Raw genomic sequence first — 22,652 nt, forward strand, 5'->3', positions numbered from 1 at the left:
AGCTCGATAATACCGTAATATTAATCCATCACCAAAAAAATACATAAGTACTATGCCAAATATGCTAAATGCTAAGTATCAAAATATTTATAGAGCACCAACCTCCGAATTTGTTTACATTTGTTTAGGAGTTGTAAACATTGCAGTTTTTCGTTATACAACGCTACACGTCGACTTCGCACATTGTCGTAATTATTTAACAGCTTAAATAATAGTTTGTGAACCTCACTCAGTATAGACATTATTAATATTATTTAAAATAAACCCATTATAAACCGCAAACAATTTGAATGAATAACATAAATTGACAACTGACTTTTAGCTTTTTTTTTAAATCATAGACAATTGGTGATACAACAACGAAATATTTGTCAACAATTTTTGGCTAGCCAGACTCTATCATATGGTCAAAAACGCAGGTCGTCTACAGCGTCAACTCACCTAAAAATCATTTGGGCAAATTTGCAGATAGTCTATAACGTAAGCGGTCCATGAAGCAACTCGTCACAAAATGATTTCGTCTACTGTCGTATTATCAAATCGTCTTACATGCATATGGTCTAAATAGCTGGTCGCCGACAAAGCAATTCGTGTAAAATGTATGTGGTCCAAATAGCATGTCGCCCACGAAGCAACTCGTCTTAAATCAATCGAGTCGTCCTTAAATCGGGTAAAAATTATTTAAGTTAAGATTTTTGATTAATCGAACTTAATTTTAATGGAATAACTAAAATAAATGTTCATTGCTTATTAATCGTAAATAAAAGAACAAACTATACTTAAGCAATTATATTGTTCTGTCTGTGGTTACGTAGCAAAACTAATGTGAAGTTTTGCCAAGCCTAATAGAGTCTGGCTATCTAGCCAAATATTGTTGACAGATATTTCCTTGTTGTATCACCAATTGTCTATGATTAAAAAAAAACCTAAAAGTCAGTTGTCAATTTATGTCATTAATTCAAATTGTTTGCGGTTTATAAGGGGCTTATTTTAAGACGAGTTGCTTTATCGACCAATTACTTTTTAACCTAGCCTAGCCAGGCTGGAGGGAGTTAAAGACTCGAGTTTACAATATGCTTACCCCCGGAGTTACACACAATGTTTTTCATCACACTTGCGAAGAAAAAACTAAATTTTAAGCGAAATAATTCTTAAATACGGTGACATTTCAAACATTCGTCCGCCATATTGTCTTGTTTTGGCAGGTTAGGATTCGAAGGCACAGACCCACCCGGAGTCAGCCATAATCGAAAATTGTGTAAAAAATAATTTAAACGACTATAAAATTAATCACATTAAATATTTTTAAACATACACATAAAAAATAATTTATAAACGTCAGTATTCATCAATGTAAAACTCATTTAAAACTACTTTTTTGGTATAAATTAGTGACATAATTAAAGAAAAAGCCATAACTCACTCGTGAGTTATAGCTTTTTTTTTCAGAATCTATAACTCCCGTGGGAACAATATAGGCCTTTGTCCTTCAGTACACCTGCATGAAATAAGATCTTTTTCGAGTATTTTACTGCCAGTAAAAGTATTTTACTGCCATATATACTTTTATGTTTGGCTCTAGAGAGGCTCAAATGTCATTGATTCTATGTAATGGCGTGGGATGTGTTGATTTGGTTTAATTACTCTTTAACTTCTTTTCGTTACTAAGAAGTGTCCGTTGGAATCTAATATACATACATACATACATATAATCACGTCTATTTCCCGGAGGGGTAGGCAGAGACCACGGATTTCCACTTGCTACGATCCTGACATACCTCTTTCGCTTCCTTCACTTTCATAACATTCCTCATACACGCTCGCCGGTTTAGAGTGCTCTTGACCTGGCCTTTCTTCAGGATTTCCCCGATCTGATCAGAGAAAGTCCGCCGAGGTCTACCCCTTCCCCTCCCACTTCTCCCACCACCACGCCAACTCCCACTTCCACTTCTCCATTATATACTCTCTTTGTTAGCCTTCTTTCACTCATTCTTTCCACATGTCCAAACCATCTCAACATACCTTTCTCAATTTTTGTCACTACATCTACATTCAGTCCACACTTTTCCCTTATCACATTTTTCCTAATTCTATCTTGCAATCTCACACCACACACACTTCTCAACGCTCTCATTTCCACTGCATTCACTTGGCTCTGATGCCTCTTCTGCCATACCCAACTTTCGCTACCATACATAAGTGTAGGCACCAACACCCCTCTATGAACAGCCAACCGTGCTTTTTGCGACACCTTCTGGCTGCTCATAAAAGCGTTAAGTGCCCCATTCACATGATTTCCAGCATTCGCTCTCCTTTCAATGTCTTTATCATGCTTATTACCGTCCCTAGTGAACAAGGTTCCCAGATACACAAACTCTTTCACTTGTTCCACTCTTTCTTGACCAATCGAAATTTCACACTTTGTCATATTTTCTTCCTTTTCAAATACCATTACTTTCGTCTTGCTTACATTTATTTTCATTCCTTTCCTTTCAAAAGACCCATGCATTCCAGTTACCATTTCCTGCAACTCATCACCCGATGACGCTAGCAATACCAGGTCATCAGCGTAAAGAAGACATTTGACGGATAACCCACTCATTCTCAGCCCACATTCATCATTTCTCAAATCATGCAAACTACTATCCATGAACAGATTAAACAGCCACGGTGACGCTACACGACATCCCTGCCTAACACCCTTCTCGATGCTAAACCACTCAGTGTACGATCCGTTTACTCTCACACAAGCACTGGAATCCTCATAGAGCGATTTCAGTGCCTGAATGAGATGGCCGCTCAATCCATACATCGATAGTACCGACCAAAGTTCATTCCTCACCACTCTGTCATAAGCCTTTTCCAGATCCACGAAAGCACAATAGACCTTTTGACCTTTGGCCAAATACTTTTTGGCTATACATCGCAAGGAAAAGACTTGATCCGTACATCCCATACCCTTTCGGAATCCCGGTTGTGCATCCCATACTTTCTCATCGGTTTCTTTCACTACTCTTTCAATCAATATCTTTGCATACAATATATGTATTTTGAATCTATTATATGTATGAGATTGTAAGAAATATGATAAAATTTATCGTATTCGTATTCTTATCGAATCATAGGCCAAATTCGGCATGATCCTTTGTTAAATGTCAAAAAGTATCGCCATTTACTCGAGGATAGGCCAAAGGTATGGTGCCATCGCTCAAAAAAATCTATCTATCAGAAGGGGATCAGCGTACTCGAAAAGGATGATACTGATGATGATGTAAAACTTCTACTCGCTTTCGTGTGACTCTTAAGCAGTCTACTCATACGGGATACCCTAATTGCTTCCTTAATTGTGATTGGTACGTGTAGGCACGCAGGAACAATTTCCTGTATTGGCCTAGGTACGGCAAGGTGGTAGGGGCGTAAGTATCCTAAATAGCTCCCTAGACTGTTTCTAGGTTGCTATTGCTACACGTGTAACGTGACTGGACCTATTATTCAATCAATGTGTTACAGGCCCATTCGAACGTACACTGATAATATGATGAACATCTAACTGAAGTTATAAATCGTGCATTTCGGTACTTGTCCGTATTTACATATATTGGCGTGGCGTTATGACGCACACGTCCGAATAATATGTTATTTTATATATATTTGCAATAAAAGGTATTCTGTCTATCTATGTATAATAATAATGTTAATAGTAGTGCCATATATACATATTCTAATGAAATAGAGTCTGTGCGGAAAGAGAAGAGTCGTGGAATGGGGCCCAATACTTTCCGCACAGACTCTAATAATAAGCGTTTGAACTGAAACTTAGTGGATTCCATAATTGGCATAAAGTATGACAATTGAGAGTTAAAATTATGGAGCGCGTCACTTTTAAGCATCAATATGCTCATCATATTTGCGTTTTTTTCTCAATACCTACGACTATGACTGAGGTTATGACTGGCAACTGCAGTGCAAATTAGTCTTAATGTTAAATGCTATATATATTTTACCTTGTAAACGTTGTAATATGATATGATGGCATCACAGCACGTGTATAAGTCATTCAGAATTTCCACCACCTGAAACAAAAGCATACATTACTTACGAGCCGACAGGGAAATTGATACTTTTCTCCCTAGAGATAATCGCAGTGAACATAATATCAGTATCAGTAATAAGTTTAGTTTTACATTACAATCAATACGTACAGTTGTGAGCTTATAGAAGCGTAATAAAAATAATAATTCCTTCAAATTCCTTCAAACAAAACGTCACTTTTGACAGTGATATATCCGATCCATATCGTATCTTAGCAAATTTTTAACGTATTTTAAAGTTTGAATCAGGCCGTTAAACATAAATGTCTGCAAACGATATAAGTACCACAAAGTTGAGAATAAATAACATTATCGTCATGTAATGTCTCAATAGCTCAGTTGGGCGATGGGATAGTGATCCAGAGTCGCGAGTTCGAGTCTTGCCCGAGATTGTGATTTTTTTTAACTATTCATATAAATAAATAAATAAATAAATATTTAGGACATTCTTACACAGATTGACTAAGTCCCACAGTAAGCTCAAGAAGGCTTGTGTTGTGGCCCGTTGTGGGTACTCAGACAACGATATATATAATATATAAATATGTACTTAAATACATAGAAAACCATCATGACTCAGGAACAAATATCTGTGTCATCACACAAATAAATGCCCTTACTGGGATTCGAACCCAGGACCATCGGCTTCACAGGCAGGGACACTACCCACTAGGCCAGACTGGTCGTCAATATAATAATAGAATTTTGAATGAAATAGAGACAAAACTGCGTTTCTCTGTAAAGAATAAAGTTTTATTATTTTAGGGTTATGTTAAAATTTTACACAAAATCAGTCGATATCTTTTTTATAGTAATGATTTTTTTCATATTTTCCCAATGTTAATTCATGACACTTGGTAAACTCTATGGCTAAAGCGGCTAGATTTTCTTTACATTCATATATTTTTAAGATTTGTATTATGAAAAATATTTTAATAAAATTAGATTTTAATAGCTATGCCTCTTCGTTAGATTTTTTCGACGTTTTGATTATTGTAGGCGAAAAATAAATTCCATACAAAATATGTTGAAAATTTCCTAAGTCTTAACTCTTATTATAATATTGTATGTACTATATGCCTAAATTAACATATTGTACTATACAGGGAGATTCAGGAGACGTGAGCAGGACTAACACTGCGCATTTCGTAAATTATAAGCAACTGTTTCGTATCAGTATTAATGAGATTAAAGTTAACTTTCTAGTCGTGTTGAAAAAAAAAGTTATTAATTTATTTACGAAATGCATGGTCACCCTAAAATTAGAATACTAAACTACCGATATTCTGAGTCAAATTGAATGTCATACTTGTGAAAACTCGTATCTCAGTCAAGTTTGACAGTTTATTTTCTTCGTAATCAAAATGCTGTCATTACGATTAAAGAGGTTTTATGTTTAAATTAGGTCTGGTAGGGTGACCATGATTGTAGATAATTAAATTTGCCCTCACCAAAAAGTTTAAAAATAGGAAAAAGTGTTGTTGTTTCACCTAAATACGACGGTGATCGATCAATTATCAGTAACTGAGTGTGCAGGATTAGTCCTGCTCACGTCTCATGAATCATCCTGTATATTACTGTCTGCAACATAAATATGCGACGTATGTAATTGTATAAATAGCATACTGTAAACAATTATACTTAGCATATAAATAAGTTACGTTTACATTTACTTGCTCTCTCTATACTTGGATACCGAGAAAATAACACAGCTTCGGTAATGTTTCGTTTCACTTAATCTCCATTCGACCCTCCAACTATCATCTGAATATAAGGTAAGGGGCCCACTGATTAACAGTCCGCCGGACGGTATCGGCCTGTCAGTTGTTCGGAACTGTCAAAATTTTGTTCTAACTGACAGGCCGATACCGTGCGGCGGACTGTTAATCAGTGGGCCCCTTTAGAGAAGGCTTCTTAAATTCGTTTCCCTGCAGTGACCCGGAACCCGGAATATACGAGTAGCTACTTAGTACCACGCTGGCAGGTACAGTCAAGTGTAAAAGTATGGGTGCACACATCATACTCAAAACTATGTCCGATAGCTCTTATGTCAGCGAATTAAGAACTATGGGACGTATTTTTGAGTAAGTTGTCTACACCCATATTTTTACACTTGACTGTACTACGCTGTAGGTACCATTTGTAGCTGTTCTTTTCTACTAACCCAATAAAAGTTAAGTACATACGTGTGATACGCATGTTTTTCCTTAACATTTTCTCGAAAATAAACTTATTTGGGAGTGTAGAGTTTGCATTAAGCTCAAGTAAGGCAATATTTACACGACCTACGCTTTGATAAGTGTTGACTGGCAACACCCACGGTGCGACCGCATTATTATTGTTGTCAGTCTACTCTCGGGTATATTTATGTTGTCACAGACAACTATAAACCGAGCCAATAGAAGTTTTAACCCTAAACGTAATGTAGGTCAGGCATTGACATAATATCAAAAGACGGGATTACGGGCAATCAAAATAGGGCCAGGCCCCGTAGACAACATGCCAATCGCTAACGCTCCGTAGCGAACGAAACGCAACTGTCACTGTCGCTCATATATGGAAGAGTGATAGAGAGACAAAGCGATTCGATAGCGATTGTCACCTTGGCTAGGCTACCAGTACGGTTACCATCAGTTTGTCACTGACGTAAACGCCGTCGAGAACGTAATTTACTTTCTATACATCTCGCTCGCACTCGCATATTAGTGCAAACGGGATGTATAGAAAGTAAATTACGTTCTCGACGGCGTTTACGTCAGTGACAAACTGATGGTAACCGTACAGTACAGTGGTGTCACGCACACGCATTCAAGCCAATCGTGACGCCACAACGCGATTGGTTGATGAGTTTGCAACACGCGCGCGATTGGTCGTAACTAGTTGCGTTAGACTGAACGATTGGCTCGGATTCGTGAGTGACACCGCTGAACTAGCACCATTCTTAGTGCTATAATAATATGTCAATGAGGTCAGGTATTGTAATGCAGGTAGGTAGATATAGAGATTTGAACTCACTACCTCGGGTATTCGGCGCTTTTATCTTTAAATATATTTATTCTGCGGGGGTAAAAAAAAACCCGGATACGGCAAGGCTTCGCAAGCTATTTTAATAATTCTAAGTACTCTGTTACGCCTACAACTGAGATGCCCTGACCTTAAATAACGCAAAGTCCGTCCGTCAATCCGTCAAACGGAATGCTGTAAGCCGTTGCAAAGATAAGTATGTATATATAATGCTCGAAAAATATAATCAATAAGCCAATTTTATCATAGGTACACTTACCTTTTTACAACTGTCGGGTAAAGTAATATTTAGTTGTTTGTGTTACAAGGGATCAAAATGATATATTTCCGTCAAGGGCGTACATTGAATCCTGAGCGTAATGAGCTTTAAATACTGCTTTTCACATCAACTATGAGGAAATTGTTATGTTCCAAAATATGTATTATTTGACCAAAAAAAAAAATAGTATGCAAGAAAGAAAAAATCGTGTCCTAGAACTGAAAAGTACAACTTTGATCCCTCCTAGCAGGGAAGAAAAGTGCCACTTTGATCCTTCCTAGCGGGGAAAAAAGCCCTTTTTCGAATAGGTGATGTGAAAACAATATTGCCTAGCAGTCGACTTACTTGGTATAATCTTAATCTTTTTGTGACGTCTGTTTATATCGAAATACTAGCGACCCGCCCCGGCTTCGCTCGGGTTAGCAAATTATACACCTTAACTTTCCTCGGGAATCACTCCATTGATAGGTGAAAACCGCATGAAAATCCGTTCAGTAGTTTTTGAGTTTTTCGCGAACATACAAACACACAAACATACAGACGTGGCGGGGGACTTAGTTTTATAAGTTGTAGTGATAAATAATTAACATAATAGATATATAGTAAAATTGCAACAACAATATTTCAGTGAATAAATAAATAATGATTGGATCATGAATAATCTAGAAAGTGCGAGATAATGGAGTTATTATGATAAATTAGTTTGTTTACACTATTTCTTCTATCGTTCCAGACTATAAACAACATCATAAACATACATAAACAACTGGAGACCTTGTTATTATTTCATTAGAAAATTAATGAATGGCTAAAATTTGTAGACGTACAAAATGGTTCTGCCTTTTGGTCTTGATTATAGGTCCCATTATTAAGTAGTTCATTATTTAAATGGGTGAATCAACTTTCTCTTGTCACTCGTTGCCATGGTTACGGTCGCCTGGGTCACTCTTAGAAACCTTGTTTTATAAAAATCAAAATCAAATCAAATATCTTTATTTTGCATAAAATATTAGACTATAGTTCAGTAGAGAGAGAGTAATAGTAGTTCATGTGACTGCTACGTAATGAAAAGTATTAAAATAAGCGTGTGGGTTTATGAAACGAATGAATTGAGTTTCATACAAGGATCACACGAGTATTTTAATGCCTAATTATGTACAGTTACATCATACACTGCTTTATCTACACATATATTATAAACTTTCTATGATAGATAATTTATTCAATTACCTCATATTACTGCCGACATGGGTACTTTCCTCTCTGGCGGAACTCGCGGATCGCCGGAGTCTTTTTTATTCAGAGACAAACTAGAGTCGAAGTCGATTGCCACATCGTCCGAAACCAACTAACATGCGAGATTTGTCAAAATTGTATGCAATTGACATTTCATTTCGAATAAAACGTCATCTCGACTCTGATATTAGAATAGGGGTCAAAACAAATTGCTTTTTTTTTCAGAAATATTCGAAATTTGAATGTCATTACCAAATCGATTTTGATATACATATTATATTAAATAGTAATGAAGCTATTACAACATTTTCACAGAAGAAATTTGCTGTAACAAAACAGTTTATCTTAATGTGGGCCATTATTTACTGATTTTGGAGGCATCATAGAGGGCTTATGATATATAAAATAATAAAACATACTCGTACATTTTATGGCAGTTATTCGTCAGCAGCAGAAGTTGCTAAGCGGGCGAGGTATTCAAAATGAGCTTGTCGCGCCTTTTTAGTTAAAAGAATAAGAACGTGTCAAGGTAATTTTGAATACCTCGCCCGCGTAGTAACTCCTGCTGCTGACCGTACATGACTGTGGCGCCGCCCTAGTGGGAGTACAAATGTTGCTTATCTCACTTATTTGTCAGTTGGAAACTATCTGCTAACTTTACCACGTCCCTTTGTATTTACAAATTGTATTTCCAATTAATACGTGAATAGACAAATTTTGCGTCAGGCATATTGGATAACAAACAATACTATTGTCATGGTCTAATAAAACATGGTCTTCTATTCCCAGAGTGACACGGGCCTACGTCACAATAACATTGCCACTTTATTTCAACATAACATGTTACATGGGTACATTATACCTATGGTTAATAAGTTAAAATATTTCTTTATAATTTTATAATTTTCATTTATATGTATTTTATCTTAAATTTTACAATAACACGTCATTTTTAATTATTCGTTAGCAATATCTTCCGATTCACGACAGAAATTTCAGACGTTCGGGTAATTCTGTTTACACTACTGACAACACAGGATAGCTCTGTCACATTTGACAATTCGGATCTAGATAACTTCATGCCCTGACCGTCATCCTTGTCGAACGCGTGTTAATTGTTATTTCCTTCTCGCTCAGTGTCAGCAGTCGCAGTGTTTTCCAAACTTTTCACGCCGTAAGCTTGGTAATTAATGTGTAACTGTGAATTAGTTTTTCAAACGTTTGTCTTGTATAGATAAATAAAGTTTAATTTAATACATTAGATTTGTTTTATTTTACTATGTTTCTACATGAATAACTTAAAATTAATGCCGTTAAAATAATTTTCACCGTTGGTTAAAATTCTCCCACATTTTAAAGTTTGAGAACCTGTAAACAGCATGATGACGTAGGCCCGTGTCAGTTAGGTCATACGCGAATCTCGGAATAGAGTACCAGGCGGAGTATATTATTATACCATGTACTATTGTTACGAATTCATAATCATAAATATTAGGTCTTAGTTCTTTTCTGTATATTTATGCATGTAGGCATGTAAAATAAATTTATTCAAATCCTTGGGGAATATGATATAATTGTATCGCAGGTGACCGACCCCGCAAAGGAATTAATACCTAATGAAAGGCTTTTATAAACTTTATGCTCAACCTACACCAGCCCACCCAATTTATACCTACACGAGTTTATTTAATGACATGTATTTTTAGAGAGCGGCGTATTTTTTTGGGCCTTTTCTCTTTCTGATGATCTTTAATTTGATTTTATTTTTATACATTCGATTTTTTTTTGTGTCCTTCAGCAGTTTCAGCACGCTATAAAAGCGTATTTTCCTACTAGTCAAATCAGTTACTTTTTTAGAACTGTCAAAACGATTTGCTAATATGGAATTTATTTGAAACATTACATCGTGACGTCACGGTCAACTCACCTACTTTTTATATTTCTATCCGATTTATTAAATAGAACTTGTGTTTAAAAATAACTCCTATCTGTGTTTTTCTAATAATTATGTGGTGCTTTATTTCGTGCAAGGTGTAAAATAATTTATTTTAAATACAGTATAATACCCTATTGTCTTTACTGTAATATAACACAAGAATCTATTGATGTCCTTTATTTATTTATCCATGAAACAAGCATAATCTCAAATTGAGTTGCTCAATAAAGTAGTCGTTTTACCTACCGGTTGCCGACTATAAAAAAATATACTACCACTCATTTTACTACGCAGATCGGCTAAAAGCCCTAAAACTTGCTTTTAGCGATCCCTATAAAATCTCAGGTTGTGTTTATGGCGCGTGTAATACAATGACTATCGTTTAACTAAGCAACCTCGTATTTAGCGCAAATGTTATGTTGAAAAAGCAACAGTATATTGAGCACCGTAAACCTACTTTTTCATTGTGAGATTAAGCCACATAACATCTTAAAATAAAACAGCAAAATAAATTTAATGCCTTTTTGTATTCAAAGAGCGACTTTTGCAATATTTTATTTACGATTATGTCGATTATCTTTGTTTGTTTTAATGACAGACAAATAGATTCCAATTTAATAATAGCTTTAAGAAGGTCCTCCATAAATAAAGGTATTAATTCATCAGAAATATTCAATTCTGAGATAGAAATACAGTCGAGGTGAGGTTAAACTATGGTTACGTATTATACTTATGTATTTAACTCCAAAACTGGGTGACTCAAGGCGAAGTACCCATAGGCAAGTTTAAATAAAGAACCCAAGATAAATATAATATTATCACTACACCTTATAAACAAAGTCCCCCACCGCGTCTGTCTGTTTGTGTGTTTGTATGTTCGCAATAAACTCAAAAACTATTGAACGGATTTTCATGCGGTTTTCACCTATCGATAGAGTGCTTCTTGAGGAAGGTTTGTGTTTAATTTGTTAACCCGTGCAAAGCCCGGGCGGGTCGCTAGTTAAATATAATAAACAAACGATTTATATCTAGGAATATCTTACGAATAAAAAAGAAAGGCAGATAAGAAAGATCATTTCCAAGTTTGGCACAGACATGTCGTAAATAATATGCTAAGATTTTCCTGTGAAGTTTTTATTCAGTGTAGGTTATAAATACGTAACCTTTTGTAGACTTATTTTTCCTACGCCTAGGTCACGAATCACATCCACGTGTAAAGTCTGTATTTAGGATACAGTCGCCAAATTTCGTCCCCAAGCCTAATTTCGTTTAAAAGTAACGCCATCTAGTATAAATACTTGAAATCTAAAGTTACTTACGTCAGTCGGCCATTGCAAAAGTTTGGCGGTGGAATGTAGCTCCTGTCTTGAGATATAAAAAAAAAGAAAAAACTGTTCAAGGTGAGTTTTTGATTGAAATATTATGGGTACTGTTTAAAAGATATGTTTGATTTATTAAAACGAAATATTTGTCAAAAATTGTTCTTATCGCTTAGATTTAAATCGATTCTAATTTAATTTAGGTTATGACATGTGTTTTTGGTTAAATGGAGGATAACAATAAAATTGGCAAATTCTTAATATCGTCCCCTAGCGTGAGCCTAATACCGTCCCGGGGACGATATTTAGATCACTTCGTCATTCACTGTCGTGCACTTTTTGTGACTGTTTTTATATTTATTTATTTTATTTGTAGATGCCAAAGAGAAAGTTATGGGATCCTGCAGCAATGAAAAAATCTGTTGAAGCTGTACGAACTAAAGTAATGGGTTATAAAAAGGCAGTTAAATTATTTAATGTTCCAAGAGCTACTTTGAAAGATTACGTAAAAAAGTCTGACAAGCCTATAGAAGATATAGTTTCTGGTAAAATGGGAAGAAAACCAGTAAAAAGAGCTAGAAATGTAAAAAAAAATACGACAGGAAACAACAAAAAGAAAACCTAAAAGCAACGTAAGAATCTATCTTCTGATGAGGATACGTCTGATGATGACGACCCAATTTTAGTTTCTACTGACGAAGAAGATAGTGACGATGATGACGCTGAATGCCCAGTTTGTCATAAAAGTTTTTCTCAAGATAAAAAGGGAGAGAAATGGATAAGGTGCACAAAATGTTTCCAACGGATGCATGAGGATTGTGTTGATAATCGAAGAGCTAATTTTATTTGTGTGATTGGTTTTAAGAAATAAAATTACTTAAACTAAACCAATGATTAATAAAAGTCTGATTAGATATTACAATAATGATTACTAATAATTATTGTAACAAATACAATTTAAGTTTACGTACAGATTATTGTGATCTCAATATCGTCCCCGGGACGTAATTAGGAGCCCAAAAAAAATCTTATATTTTCAATTTTTGTAAAAGCTGTTTTTGTAGAAAAAGTAAGTAAGTTGATTTAGTTTTTGATTATGTAAAATAATAAAGAAATGTTTACCTAAAGTTTGATGTTTTATTTATTACTCTACTCGTAATATTTTTTCAATTTTTTAATTTTACAAAAAGGGGACGTTATTTGGCGACTATACGTTACCTAGAGAAAATCTCGTTAATTGTATTTATCAACTTCTACTAACAAGTACTTACTAAAGTCAGACCGTAAAAAGTCTGCAGCGATTTTCATAGCCCACGCAGTGCAAGTGTCATTTTAAACGTCAAACTTCTATCAAATTATGACGTATAAATAACACTTTCGCTGCGTGGGCTATCAAATCCGCTGCAGACTCTTATTGGTGCGACTATAACAACTATCAACAAAACCACGAGCTTGTTAAATTATTATAAAAATATCCTTATAACTTTTTGTTTGCTAGCTCACATATGTACTTAATGTAAATAAGTAAAGTAATTTAAACAACTTTTGATAGCTTCTGCTTAGCTCTGTTTGGGTTTGTTCAAGGAATCAAACAAACATAAAGTGAGCTAAATTAAATTTGGTGGATATGTGATTTTAACCTACTTCAAAAAGAAGGAGGAGCTCAATTCACCAGGATCTTTGATTTAAACCTTTTCATAAAAAAAAAAAAATATTTTATTCAGTAGCTTGAAAAGCAAATTACAGTAGCTGCGTTGGTGTCTCTTTTTAAGTGAGAAGACACTTGTGCTAAGAGAACACCGCTCTTCCACGCGGTTAGTTTACAATAAGTATACATTTTTTACAAAAATTACAAAATATGACTTATTACAAAAAATTTACAAATGCTAGCATTAATATAACTATTAACTACTCCTTATATTATATTAATATAAATTTAATGTGGTATAGGGTACTTAATATAAAAGAGATGTGTGCGTGTGCGTGTGTGTGTTTGTGTATGTGTGTGTGTGTGTGTGTGTGTGTGTGTGTGTGTGTGTGTGTGTGTGTGTGTGTGTGTGTGCGTGTGTGTGTGAGCGCGCGCGTGTGTGTGTGTGCTTATATATACTTATTTTGAATTAGGTTTTCTATATCGTTGTAGGTTTTAGTTTTTAGCCATTTAGTTAACCTACTCTTACACTCGTATGTGGTGCAGGAATGAATGTCAATGTGTTTATTTATTTGATTATATAGTTTGCAAGATTGTGCCTGTTGCTGTCTTCTGGCAAATGCAGTTTTCACTGTATGGGTTTTAATTACATTAGTCTTTTTCCTACGTGTGCTTGTATTGTCTGTTTTGTATGTGGTTCGCTTGTGTGTTTTTAGAATAAGATTTAGGATATACAATTTTCTTACAGATAACAGATTACTGAGTGAATAGAGTTCGTTTGTAGGGAATCTGAACGGCTTTTGATGCATGACTTTTAGCAATGCTCTTTGAGCTCTCTCAAGCTCAAGAAACTTAGTCTTTGTGGCACCACCCCATACAGAGATACAGTATGTGATGACAAATTGAGCCAGCGATACGTAAACTTGAGTTGGTACAGTTTTTGTTGCTACATGTCTAAGATTTTTGAAAATCCAGGTCAGTTTGCGGATCCTATTCATTATGTTCTCAGCATGAAGATGCCACGTGAGACGCTGGTCAATTGTTACTCCAAGGTATTTCGTGTTTTCCACTTTTCGAATAGATGGGCAGGAGCAGATGGCATATGGGTTGCAGCAGTTATGTATCCCAATTAAGAATTCTTTCCCTGGTTGTGAGCGGTTACAGTTGGAGAAGCAAATAAAGTTGGTTTTGATGGTGTTAAGGGTAAGCAGGTGCCTCTGCAGCCAGTTTGCAATTTTTGTGAGGCCTAGTTCTGCAGAGAGGCGAACCTCCTCCCACGTGTCTCCTGAGAATACCACAGCAGTGTCATCTGCATAAGTGAATATAGTTCCCGCCTCAATACACATGTTGCATTCATGTACCTTCAACTGCTTTAACTTTGCCTAACCATGCCAAACATGGCCTGGCTTGAAAACAGTGATTCTCTATCAAATAGCTGTGTATGTCGTATTCCTCTTAACTGTCACCCTCTTCCCATTATTGTTAAATATAGACATCGATTTGGTAGAGTGCCACTGTTATTCAAACCAGCCAATCTTTGGCATGGTTAGGCAAAGTTAGGTTAGGTGGCAGGGTGCCGCCAGCATGGAAGCCTGTGCTTCTTCAGCAGAATACCAGTGAGTGTTGTGATAGTGTAGTGGACATAGTGAGTTCGTGCTGTGTATCGCTACAAGTGTTAGGTGACCCAAGCCCAAACACACCACTGCCCGCCTACAATAACAGCGGAAGACCTCCCCCAACCTGTTTTCTCGGCGCGCGCGCAGCGTGCGACGCGGCGAGCCGCAGTAAGCGATACACGGCCGTCGTGAACGCTGCTCGCACTGTTAGTGCTTGAGAAAGGAGACCTAGGCTCTCCGAAACATGTCGCGCGAGTGACTAAAAACAAGTGAGTCTAAACCGTAAAATTATTCAAGATTTGCATGCCTACACTCTCGGCGAGATGTGAACGATTTAAGATGAATGTTACCACCTAATTTATGTACCACATTTCTGGCAAATACCTAAACGATATTACTATTTCTATTTCATACTATAGTTATTTGTACAACAAGAGATCAAAGTTTGATATTTCTTCGAGTGCTTATTTTGAGTCCCGTGCAAGCGAAAGATTCTATAATAGATTCACGAGCGTAGCGAGTGAATCTAATTTAGAATCTTGAGCGTAGTAAGGGATTCAAAAGCGCACGAGATGTAAATAACTTTGATCTCGTGTAGTACACGAAATTTTCACCCTAAGCAGTGAGAACATACCTAGAGGGACAGAGATAATAGAACCCAAGTATATCGAATACAAGTATTAGACCCCGCATGTTGAAATGACTATAAAGGTCACTTGAATGTAATTTTGTCTCACTCAGTGAGCAAAATCGCATTTTGCTCACTGAGTGAGACACAGTCAGTGAGCAAAATGCGATTTTGCTCACTAAGTGAGACAAAATGACTCAGTGAGCAAAATCGCATTTTGCTCACTGTTTTTAAGAAGCAAAGTATCCTTGTTCGAGCTGCTGAGGTGAAAAAATAACAGTTTTATTGGCCAATGTACTCGATCGTCCTGTTTTTGTACCGACTTCATAATAGTTCATCAATTCGACCGTTTTTTTGTGAACTCCGTCATTGTGAACCAATTTAGAAAATTATTATTTTCTTAAAAAGTATGTAGTTCTAAATTGGTCCCATTCACCATTGGTCCTAAAATGACAGATCTGTTGGACAAATTGAGGCAATCGAATTTTCGTTTTATGTGAAATATAAAATTTGGTACAATAAACAGTAAAAAGTTCTGCTCTTATCTGAATTTATTTGCGGCGCATCCATTGTACAGTATGTACTCGTAGTACCTAAGCGTATTAAACAGAATGAGTTGAAAAATGGAGCCGGGCAAGAATGTCCGTAATAATGAAAAGCAATAACTTTAATAAAAACATTGTTCATGATAAACGAGACCTGACCTGACCTGAATTCTCTCGGGTTGTTTAACCCGGGTCAGGTACGATGTTTATAAACTGTTAAAAGATACTTATGCATAGTCGTAAAACGTTATTTATTTGTATATATGAGCCTCTCAACAACTGACCTATACCAGCTCAGCTGTACCGGAGATCTTAACATGGTTCTACGAGAAAAGTAATGCGAGTCACCATTTTATTAGGTAAGTGTTCCTTTTAGCATAATGAAAATTTAAGCGTTTATTTAAATCTAGTTTTATTTTCTTTTCTTTTTACATTTCTCTTTGTAAGATTTGTATTATCTAAAAGATAAATTCTTGGTTTGAATCATAAATATCATAATATAAGGTAGGTATATCACATGATTGTAGAAACTCATGTTTATGTTTATCATAGTGGTCCTCGTTTCGCTACGAGCCGTCCAAAAACTGTTTATGAATTAGACACACTTATAGTAAACACTCCTATAATAATGTTGTGGCACCAATAATGAGACGGATGACACAAATCATGGAAAATAAGTATTTAACATTAGTTTATAAACATTGGCAACATTTTACCATAAACAAGATTCATAGAGCTGCTTAAGTTTGACGTTACATTAATTTCTGGATGTTTTAAATTACATGGCGCTATACTGCCCATTACTGGAGAAAAAAAACTAGTTCTAAATTGTTCATGTTGGAACCATTTCGTCAGGCGACAAGCAATACTCACTAATTACCACCACAAGGTCATAGCCATTGTGGACCATAGTAGTACACAAATAAGGTTGATTTTTGTTTAATTATTTTTTAGTAATTAGTGAGTTTTGCTTGTCACCTGACGATTTGCAGTATCTTTAATTAAGCATGCCGAAAATATAAAAGTTGAATAGGATATTCAAATTTCAAAGCGCAAAGCGGTAGAAATTGTATACAGGTATAATTGAAATATCAAAAATACTCCAAATTTTCTCTTAAAAGTCTCCTAATTGGTGCCGTTACTATAGGAAGTTAATTATCGTTTACGCAAATTTAGAATTCAAAAAACCGAGTGAGGCTTTTTATAAATAAATAAATAAATATTAAAGGACAATTTACAATACACAGATCGATCTAGTCCCACAGTAAGCTCAATAAGGCTTGTGTTAGTTAACGTAACGTTTTGTCTTATAAAATCACTACATTCAAAAGCTATCCGGCATTACGGGGAGGGTGATACCTAAAGGGCTACAACGGAGGCAGTTAGCCGTAGGATGGCTACAATAAATTCCAGGTTTAGACCACCCATTCTCAGAACACATTCAAAGGGATACCGGGTAATTTTATTAAAGCAAAATAAAGGGCAATTGATATTTTTGTTTAAGTTTTGCGTTTGCTATTTTCTAGCACAACAATCATTTGTAGGTATAGTTTGTAGCTTTCTAATAGAGCCCGACGGCTAATCCTTTGTCTATTGTTAAGTAAAACTGCTCGTGCCACGTGCCACAACCACCTGCATACAAAATCGTTCGTTCACTTTACCCAGGTAATTGAATTACAACTCCTAATTCCTATGGAAATTGCAATAAGATTCAAAATGAGCTAATGGATAAATATTTTGTTAGGACGTGTGTGGTCCGTTCAACTCTCCGGCACTCAGTACTTCGGTTACTGAGTGCCGGCGAGTCGAACGCTACAGAACCAGTCTAAAATGTGTCATCGAGATGCGTAACAAAGGCGCTTTATCGGAGAGCGCACCTACACTGGTTTTTTGAGCGTTGGACTAGCCCGCGCTCAGTGGCCAAATAGAATAATTAAGACCCTTTTTTGCAGGTAAGTAGCACGTGCGGTTTTAATTAACAAAAGACAATAGGATTAGCCGTCGGGTTCTATTAGAAAGCTACAAACTATACTTGATGTTTTATGAATTTATATCAAAAGCAGGTTTAGTCAATTGTTGTCTTGGCAGTCGGATTATTGGGCGCCGCATAGCTCTAACGTTATTTTATTGTCAATTTACGTGCCCTATTTTGTCATTCTATATCAGACCTTTTTCATTTTTGTTACATAGCTTAAATGCCACATAATATTTACTCTTAGATATGGTGGAGATGGGGGGATATTCTGATTTGCTCTGTGGTTTTCTTTACGGAACCTTTTGTCTTAACCACGACAATATGAGATCATAGGTATGTATACATACATGTATGTATGTATGTCACTTTATTGCACATGAATAGGTTTACATAAAACGGATAAAACAAAACAATAATGAAACTGTTATGTACAAAGGCGAAAGTTATGTACAGGTGTAGAGTACATTATTGTTTTCCATCGTATTTTCTCGGAAACGTTCGTATTTGTCATGCTACCTCAGTCAACCTCAGTACTTTTTGTACCGAGACTGACTGAAATATCAAAGACACGTTCGTAAGTTTCCGTGAAAATACGATGGAAAATGATTATGCACTACATCTGTTTTATGTAATGGTGGTTTGGCAAAAAAAAACACTAGGTAGTATGCCATGAAATTTAAGAAAGTAAACTAACCTGCATAGGCGTGTTGGTTGCCGCCAGATTGGTGAAATCCACGATGTCACTAAAGTATATCGTCACACAGTCGTAGCTCTCAGCTTGGACCCTCTCACCTCTCTTCAGAGCCTCTGCCACTGTCCTGCTCAAAAAGTAAATATTCTTATTAGCATACAAAACATTTGGAAAAATATGGAACTAATGGTTAAATTGGTATTTTAATAATAATGTTCGGTTGCTCCTATTGGTCCCAACAGGCGTTCTACATGACATTAAACCTCTCCAAAGGGCCTCTACGTGTTGGATCTATATCCCTACGCAAGCCTATCAAAGACCGGGATTTATAGGCCCGTGAAATCCAAAATGTTTGGTTAAATAAAGTTAAGTGCCTTTTGGAACTGGATAATGCACTCAAATGGGAGAACAGAAAACGGAACACAAAGTGAATAAAATAACACTCAACATATTTAAATATTGATTAAGTCTTTAATCTCAAGATTACTTAGCTGTCGGTATGTTTATATACGGACTCAAAATAAATTATCATCCTAAAGCCAACCATACCAAAAGAGCACCTAAATATTATAAAATTCATCGAGTAGCAGAATTACCAGTACTGCTACTTGGTATTGGTAATAGATGTTCCGACGACCGAAAAGTCTAATATGTAGTCAACAATTTTCAGCCAATATTATAACTGGATTAACCGGAACTCTATCTTTAACTCCTTCTGCGTTTAATATTCGTTGTAAATTGTTGTTCAATACAATTTTCGTGAGTCGCGACACTAGAGAATTCTAGTATCAACTCAATGCTAGATGTTGACTGCGAGAATAATAGTTTTTCATTTCATTTCATTTATTTAACATTAAATTTTTGTCTTTTTGGTATCAAAACAGAATTGACGTATGGAGTTAGCACTCTATTCTTACTATATTTCTCTATGGTTTAACGAAGAGAGATATACCTCTCTCTAGGTATACCTACCTACCTACATAGAACGATTAGTTAGACTGTGGCAGATAAGTACTTTTGGTGCATTATTTCATCTGTTACTAATTGATGTTGACTGTACAACTGTTACATTTTATTAAATTAAATGCTAACTGTACCATTTAAACAATTTCAATCAGCACTTATGCACGTTCCTTACCTTATCATTCATTAAAACTTGTCTACAAAACTTTACTTAGTTATATATGTGTGACAACTTTAAAATTACTTTATAATTTTCGACTTTTTAAACTTTACTTGAACTTAAAATTGAACCTCTTATCTTAACGAGTTTGAATGAAGTAACGTAAGCTTCGAAAATATGAAGTTGCAAAAAATACGTAAAGAACTTCGTTTAATTTCCCTTAGGAATATATGAGACATTGTAAAACTTTTTACCGATAAATTCCCATTTGGCCAATTTATTTCATGAAGTGTTAGCGGGCTATAAAATAATGTGATATTATCTCATTTTATTTTTTATAGGAAATTAACGAAAAATTGTAGTTTAAGTATTGAAATTTTAACACGTTTTAATCAAGGGCAATGCCATGAAAAATCACAAAGAAATAGAGTAGGTACATTTGCGAGGGTCTACTCTAAGCAAAACCTTGATATGATAGGAAAAAAAAACAACGAAATCTAATTCGATTAATTTTCAATTATATGTGCCGTTACCCTGCATACTAAGTATAATTTTATAGTATAATGATATTGCCGAGGGATGTCACACACAAAATTTTAAACAGAAAAATATTATTTCAGAGTTATTGAGATAAAAGGTAAACACTAAACACCCGCACAATGGCCATTTCGTACCGCGAGTTTCGCACGGCACGCCATACCTAGGTATTGTCCCCTTCTAATTTTCTGGTATCTTAGGCTAATAACTTTGCACCGACTTATTCTAGAAAACCTCAGAGCCTGGAAGCGAGACATTGAATGTCAAATTAACATGAAATTATGACGGTTATATTGGCTCCATTTAAATCGAAATTGCGAGCGTCAGAGAGGCAGATAACGTAATTTCTATTTTTAACTAATTTGAACGTTTGCGACAGGCCCTCCGAATGGATAAGGAGCGAGCCTTTAGATTTGTTACATTTGTTAACCGTACACGTGGCAGTGGAAATTGCAATTAAAACATAGATAACGCTATTGAACAGAAAATTAAGCTTCAAGATTAAATCAAGTTTTTTGTAAGAAGATCTCTATTTCAGAGCAATTAATCCAATAAGTAACGTGATTAAGATCTGTTCTCTATACAGGGTGAAAATGTTATGTTAGACCATACGCTGCGAGGTGGATGTGTAGGTCATACTGGGCAACTTTTACTAAGGGCCAACCCCAAAACCGCGAAAAAAAATCTGCTGTCTTGGTGAATCACATGTCAATATTTTCTATGGAACAACTGATTCTTTTTCGCGATTTCGGGTATGGCCCCTTAGTAAAAGTTGTTCAGTATGAACCACATATTCACCCCTCAGCGTATGGTCAAACATAACAATTTCATCCCGTTAACGTAACTTGTAAAGGCAAGTTACAAAGAACAACCATTTCTAACATCTTTATTTTAACATTTATGCAATTAGGAGTCAAATTATTAGAATTGTTGTTGTTAAATAGCAATAATGAGCCTTCCTAATGGGGAAAAGTCAACTAGCTTATCTACATATGAAAAGTGCCAGTCTGTCGGCTTCAGACTAGCGAATTTTTCTGCGTGTATACGGTCGTTTCGGCGTTACGAGCTTACGCGCGTTACATTTCTCTATATTTGGTTTTTACGCGCTTACACGCGCGTTATTTTTCCCTATATCTGGTAAAACGCTGGTCTGACACCGCTTTAAAGTTGGAGCTGTTCTCACCTGGGCAGCATTCTGTGGAGCAGGTCATCCGTGCGTCGCTTCTCCTGGAGTAGCTGTTCAGTCCTGGCCGCCACGAGCGCTTCAAGATTACTTGCGTACTTCTCCATCATCGCCAGCATGTTGTCAAATATGTTCGTTTTCCTAAAGAAAAACAATTCATTAGTATGTTTTTTATGAATTTTATTATAGGATAGCTTAAATAAGTAACATTTTTTTAAACTAAACTACGTATGACAAGTAATTTCTGTTCAGAAGATTGAATAAGTACCTACGCATGGCAAAGTTGAATTACTGTCTCTACAAAATTTCTATAACCTATTGTACGTGCCTGATTACCTAGTAAAACGCTCATATACGTACCTAAAATACAAAGTACTTATTAAAATTTAATAACGTCTCCTTTGTGTTTTATTTCTACTCCACAATTAATTATTATTTATAATTATCATTAAAAAAATGTATGACTCGGGTAATAAGTGCTCAATGTTTTTAGAAACACACAGTAATAAGTAGTAATTTGATTAATGTTCATTAAAATACTTACAAAACGAATTTATAAAAACCATTCAGATAAACGTTTGATGTACCTATGTAATGTATAAAATGGCTCGGGTAATTAATGTGCCCAATGTTTTTAGAAAACACAGTAATGAGTAGTAATTTGTTTAATTATCATTAAAATACTTACAAAACGAATTTATAAAACCCCTCAGATAAATGTTTGATGAAGGTATGTAATGTATATTTTGTTACATTCTACTTATTTCGTGAATAAATTCGGCTATTATAATTTATTTCTCGTCCGACTTATTATAGCGGTCCATAAAATGACCGGGGTAAA

At 35.6% G+C, this 22,652-nt stretch overlaps 1 protein-coding gene across 1 annotated transcript in view; it reads right to left on the bottom strand.

Moving 5' to 3' along the window:
* The window catches only part of LOC134791284 (guanylate cyclase 32E), a 107,340-nt gene that overhangs the window by 16,123 nt on the left and 68,565 nt on the right, over positions 1 to 22,652 (bottom strand). Inside the window, exons 14-16 of the mRNA XM_063762279.1 lie at positions 21,812 to 21,952; positions 18,972 to 19,095; positions 4,005 to 4,073 (exon numbers count right to left, since the gene is read on the bottom strand). Of these exons, the coding sequence (XP_063618349.1) occupies positions 4,005 to 4,073; positions 18,972 to 19,095; positions 21,812 to 21,952 (334 nt within the window). The remainder of the gene's footprint in view (positions 1 to 4,004; positions 4,074 to 18,971; positions 19,096 to 21,811; positions 21,953 to 22,652) is intronic.

Source organism: Cydia splendana, chromosome 6 (assembly GCF_910591565.1).
Source record: "Cydia splendana chromosome 6, ilCydSple1.2, whole genome shotgun sequence".
Taxonomy (NCBI): domain Eukaryota; kingdom Metazoa; phylum Arthropoda; class Insecta; order Lepidoptera; family Tortricidae; genus Cydia; species Cydia splendana.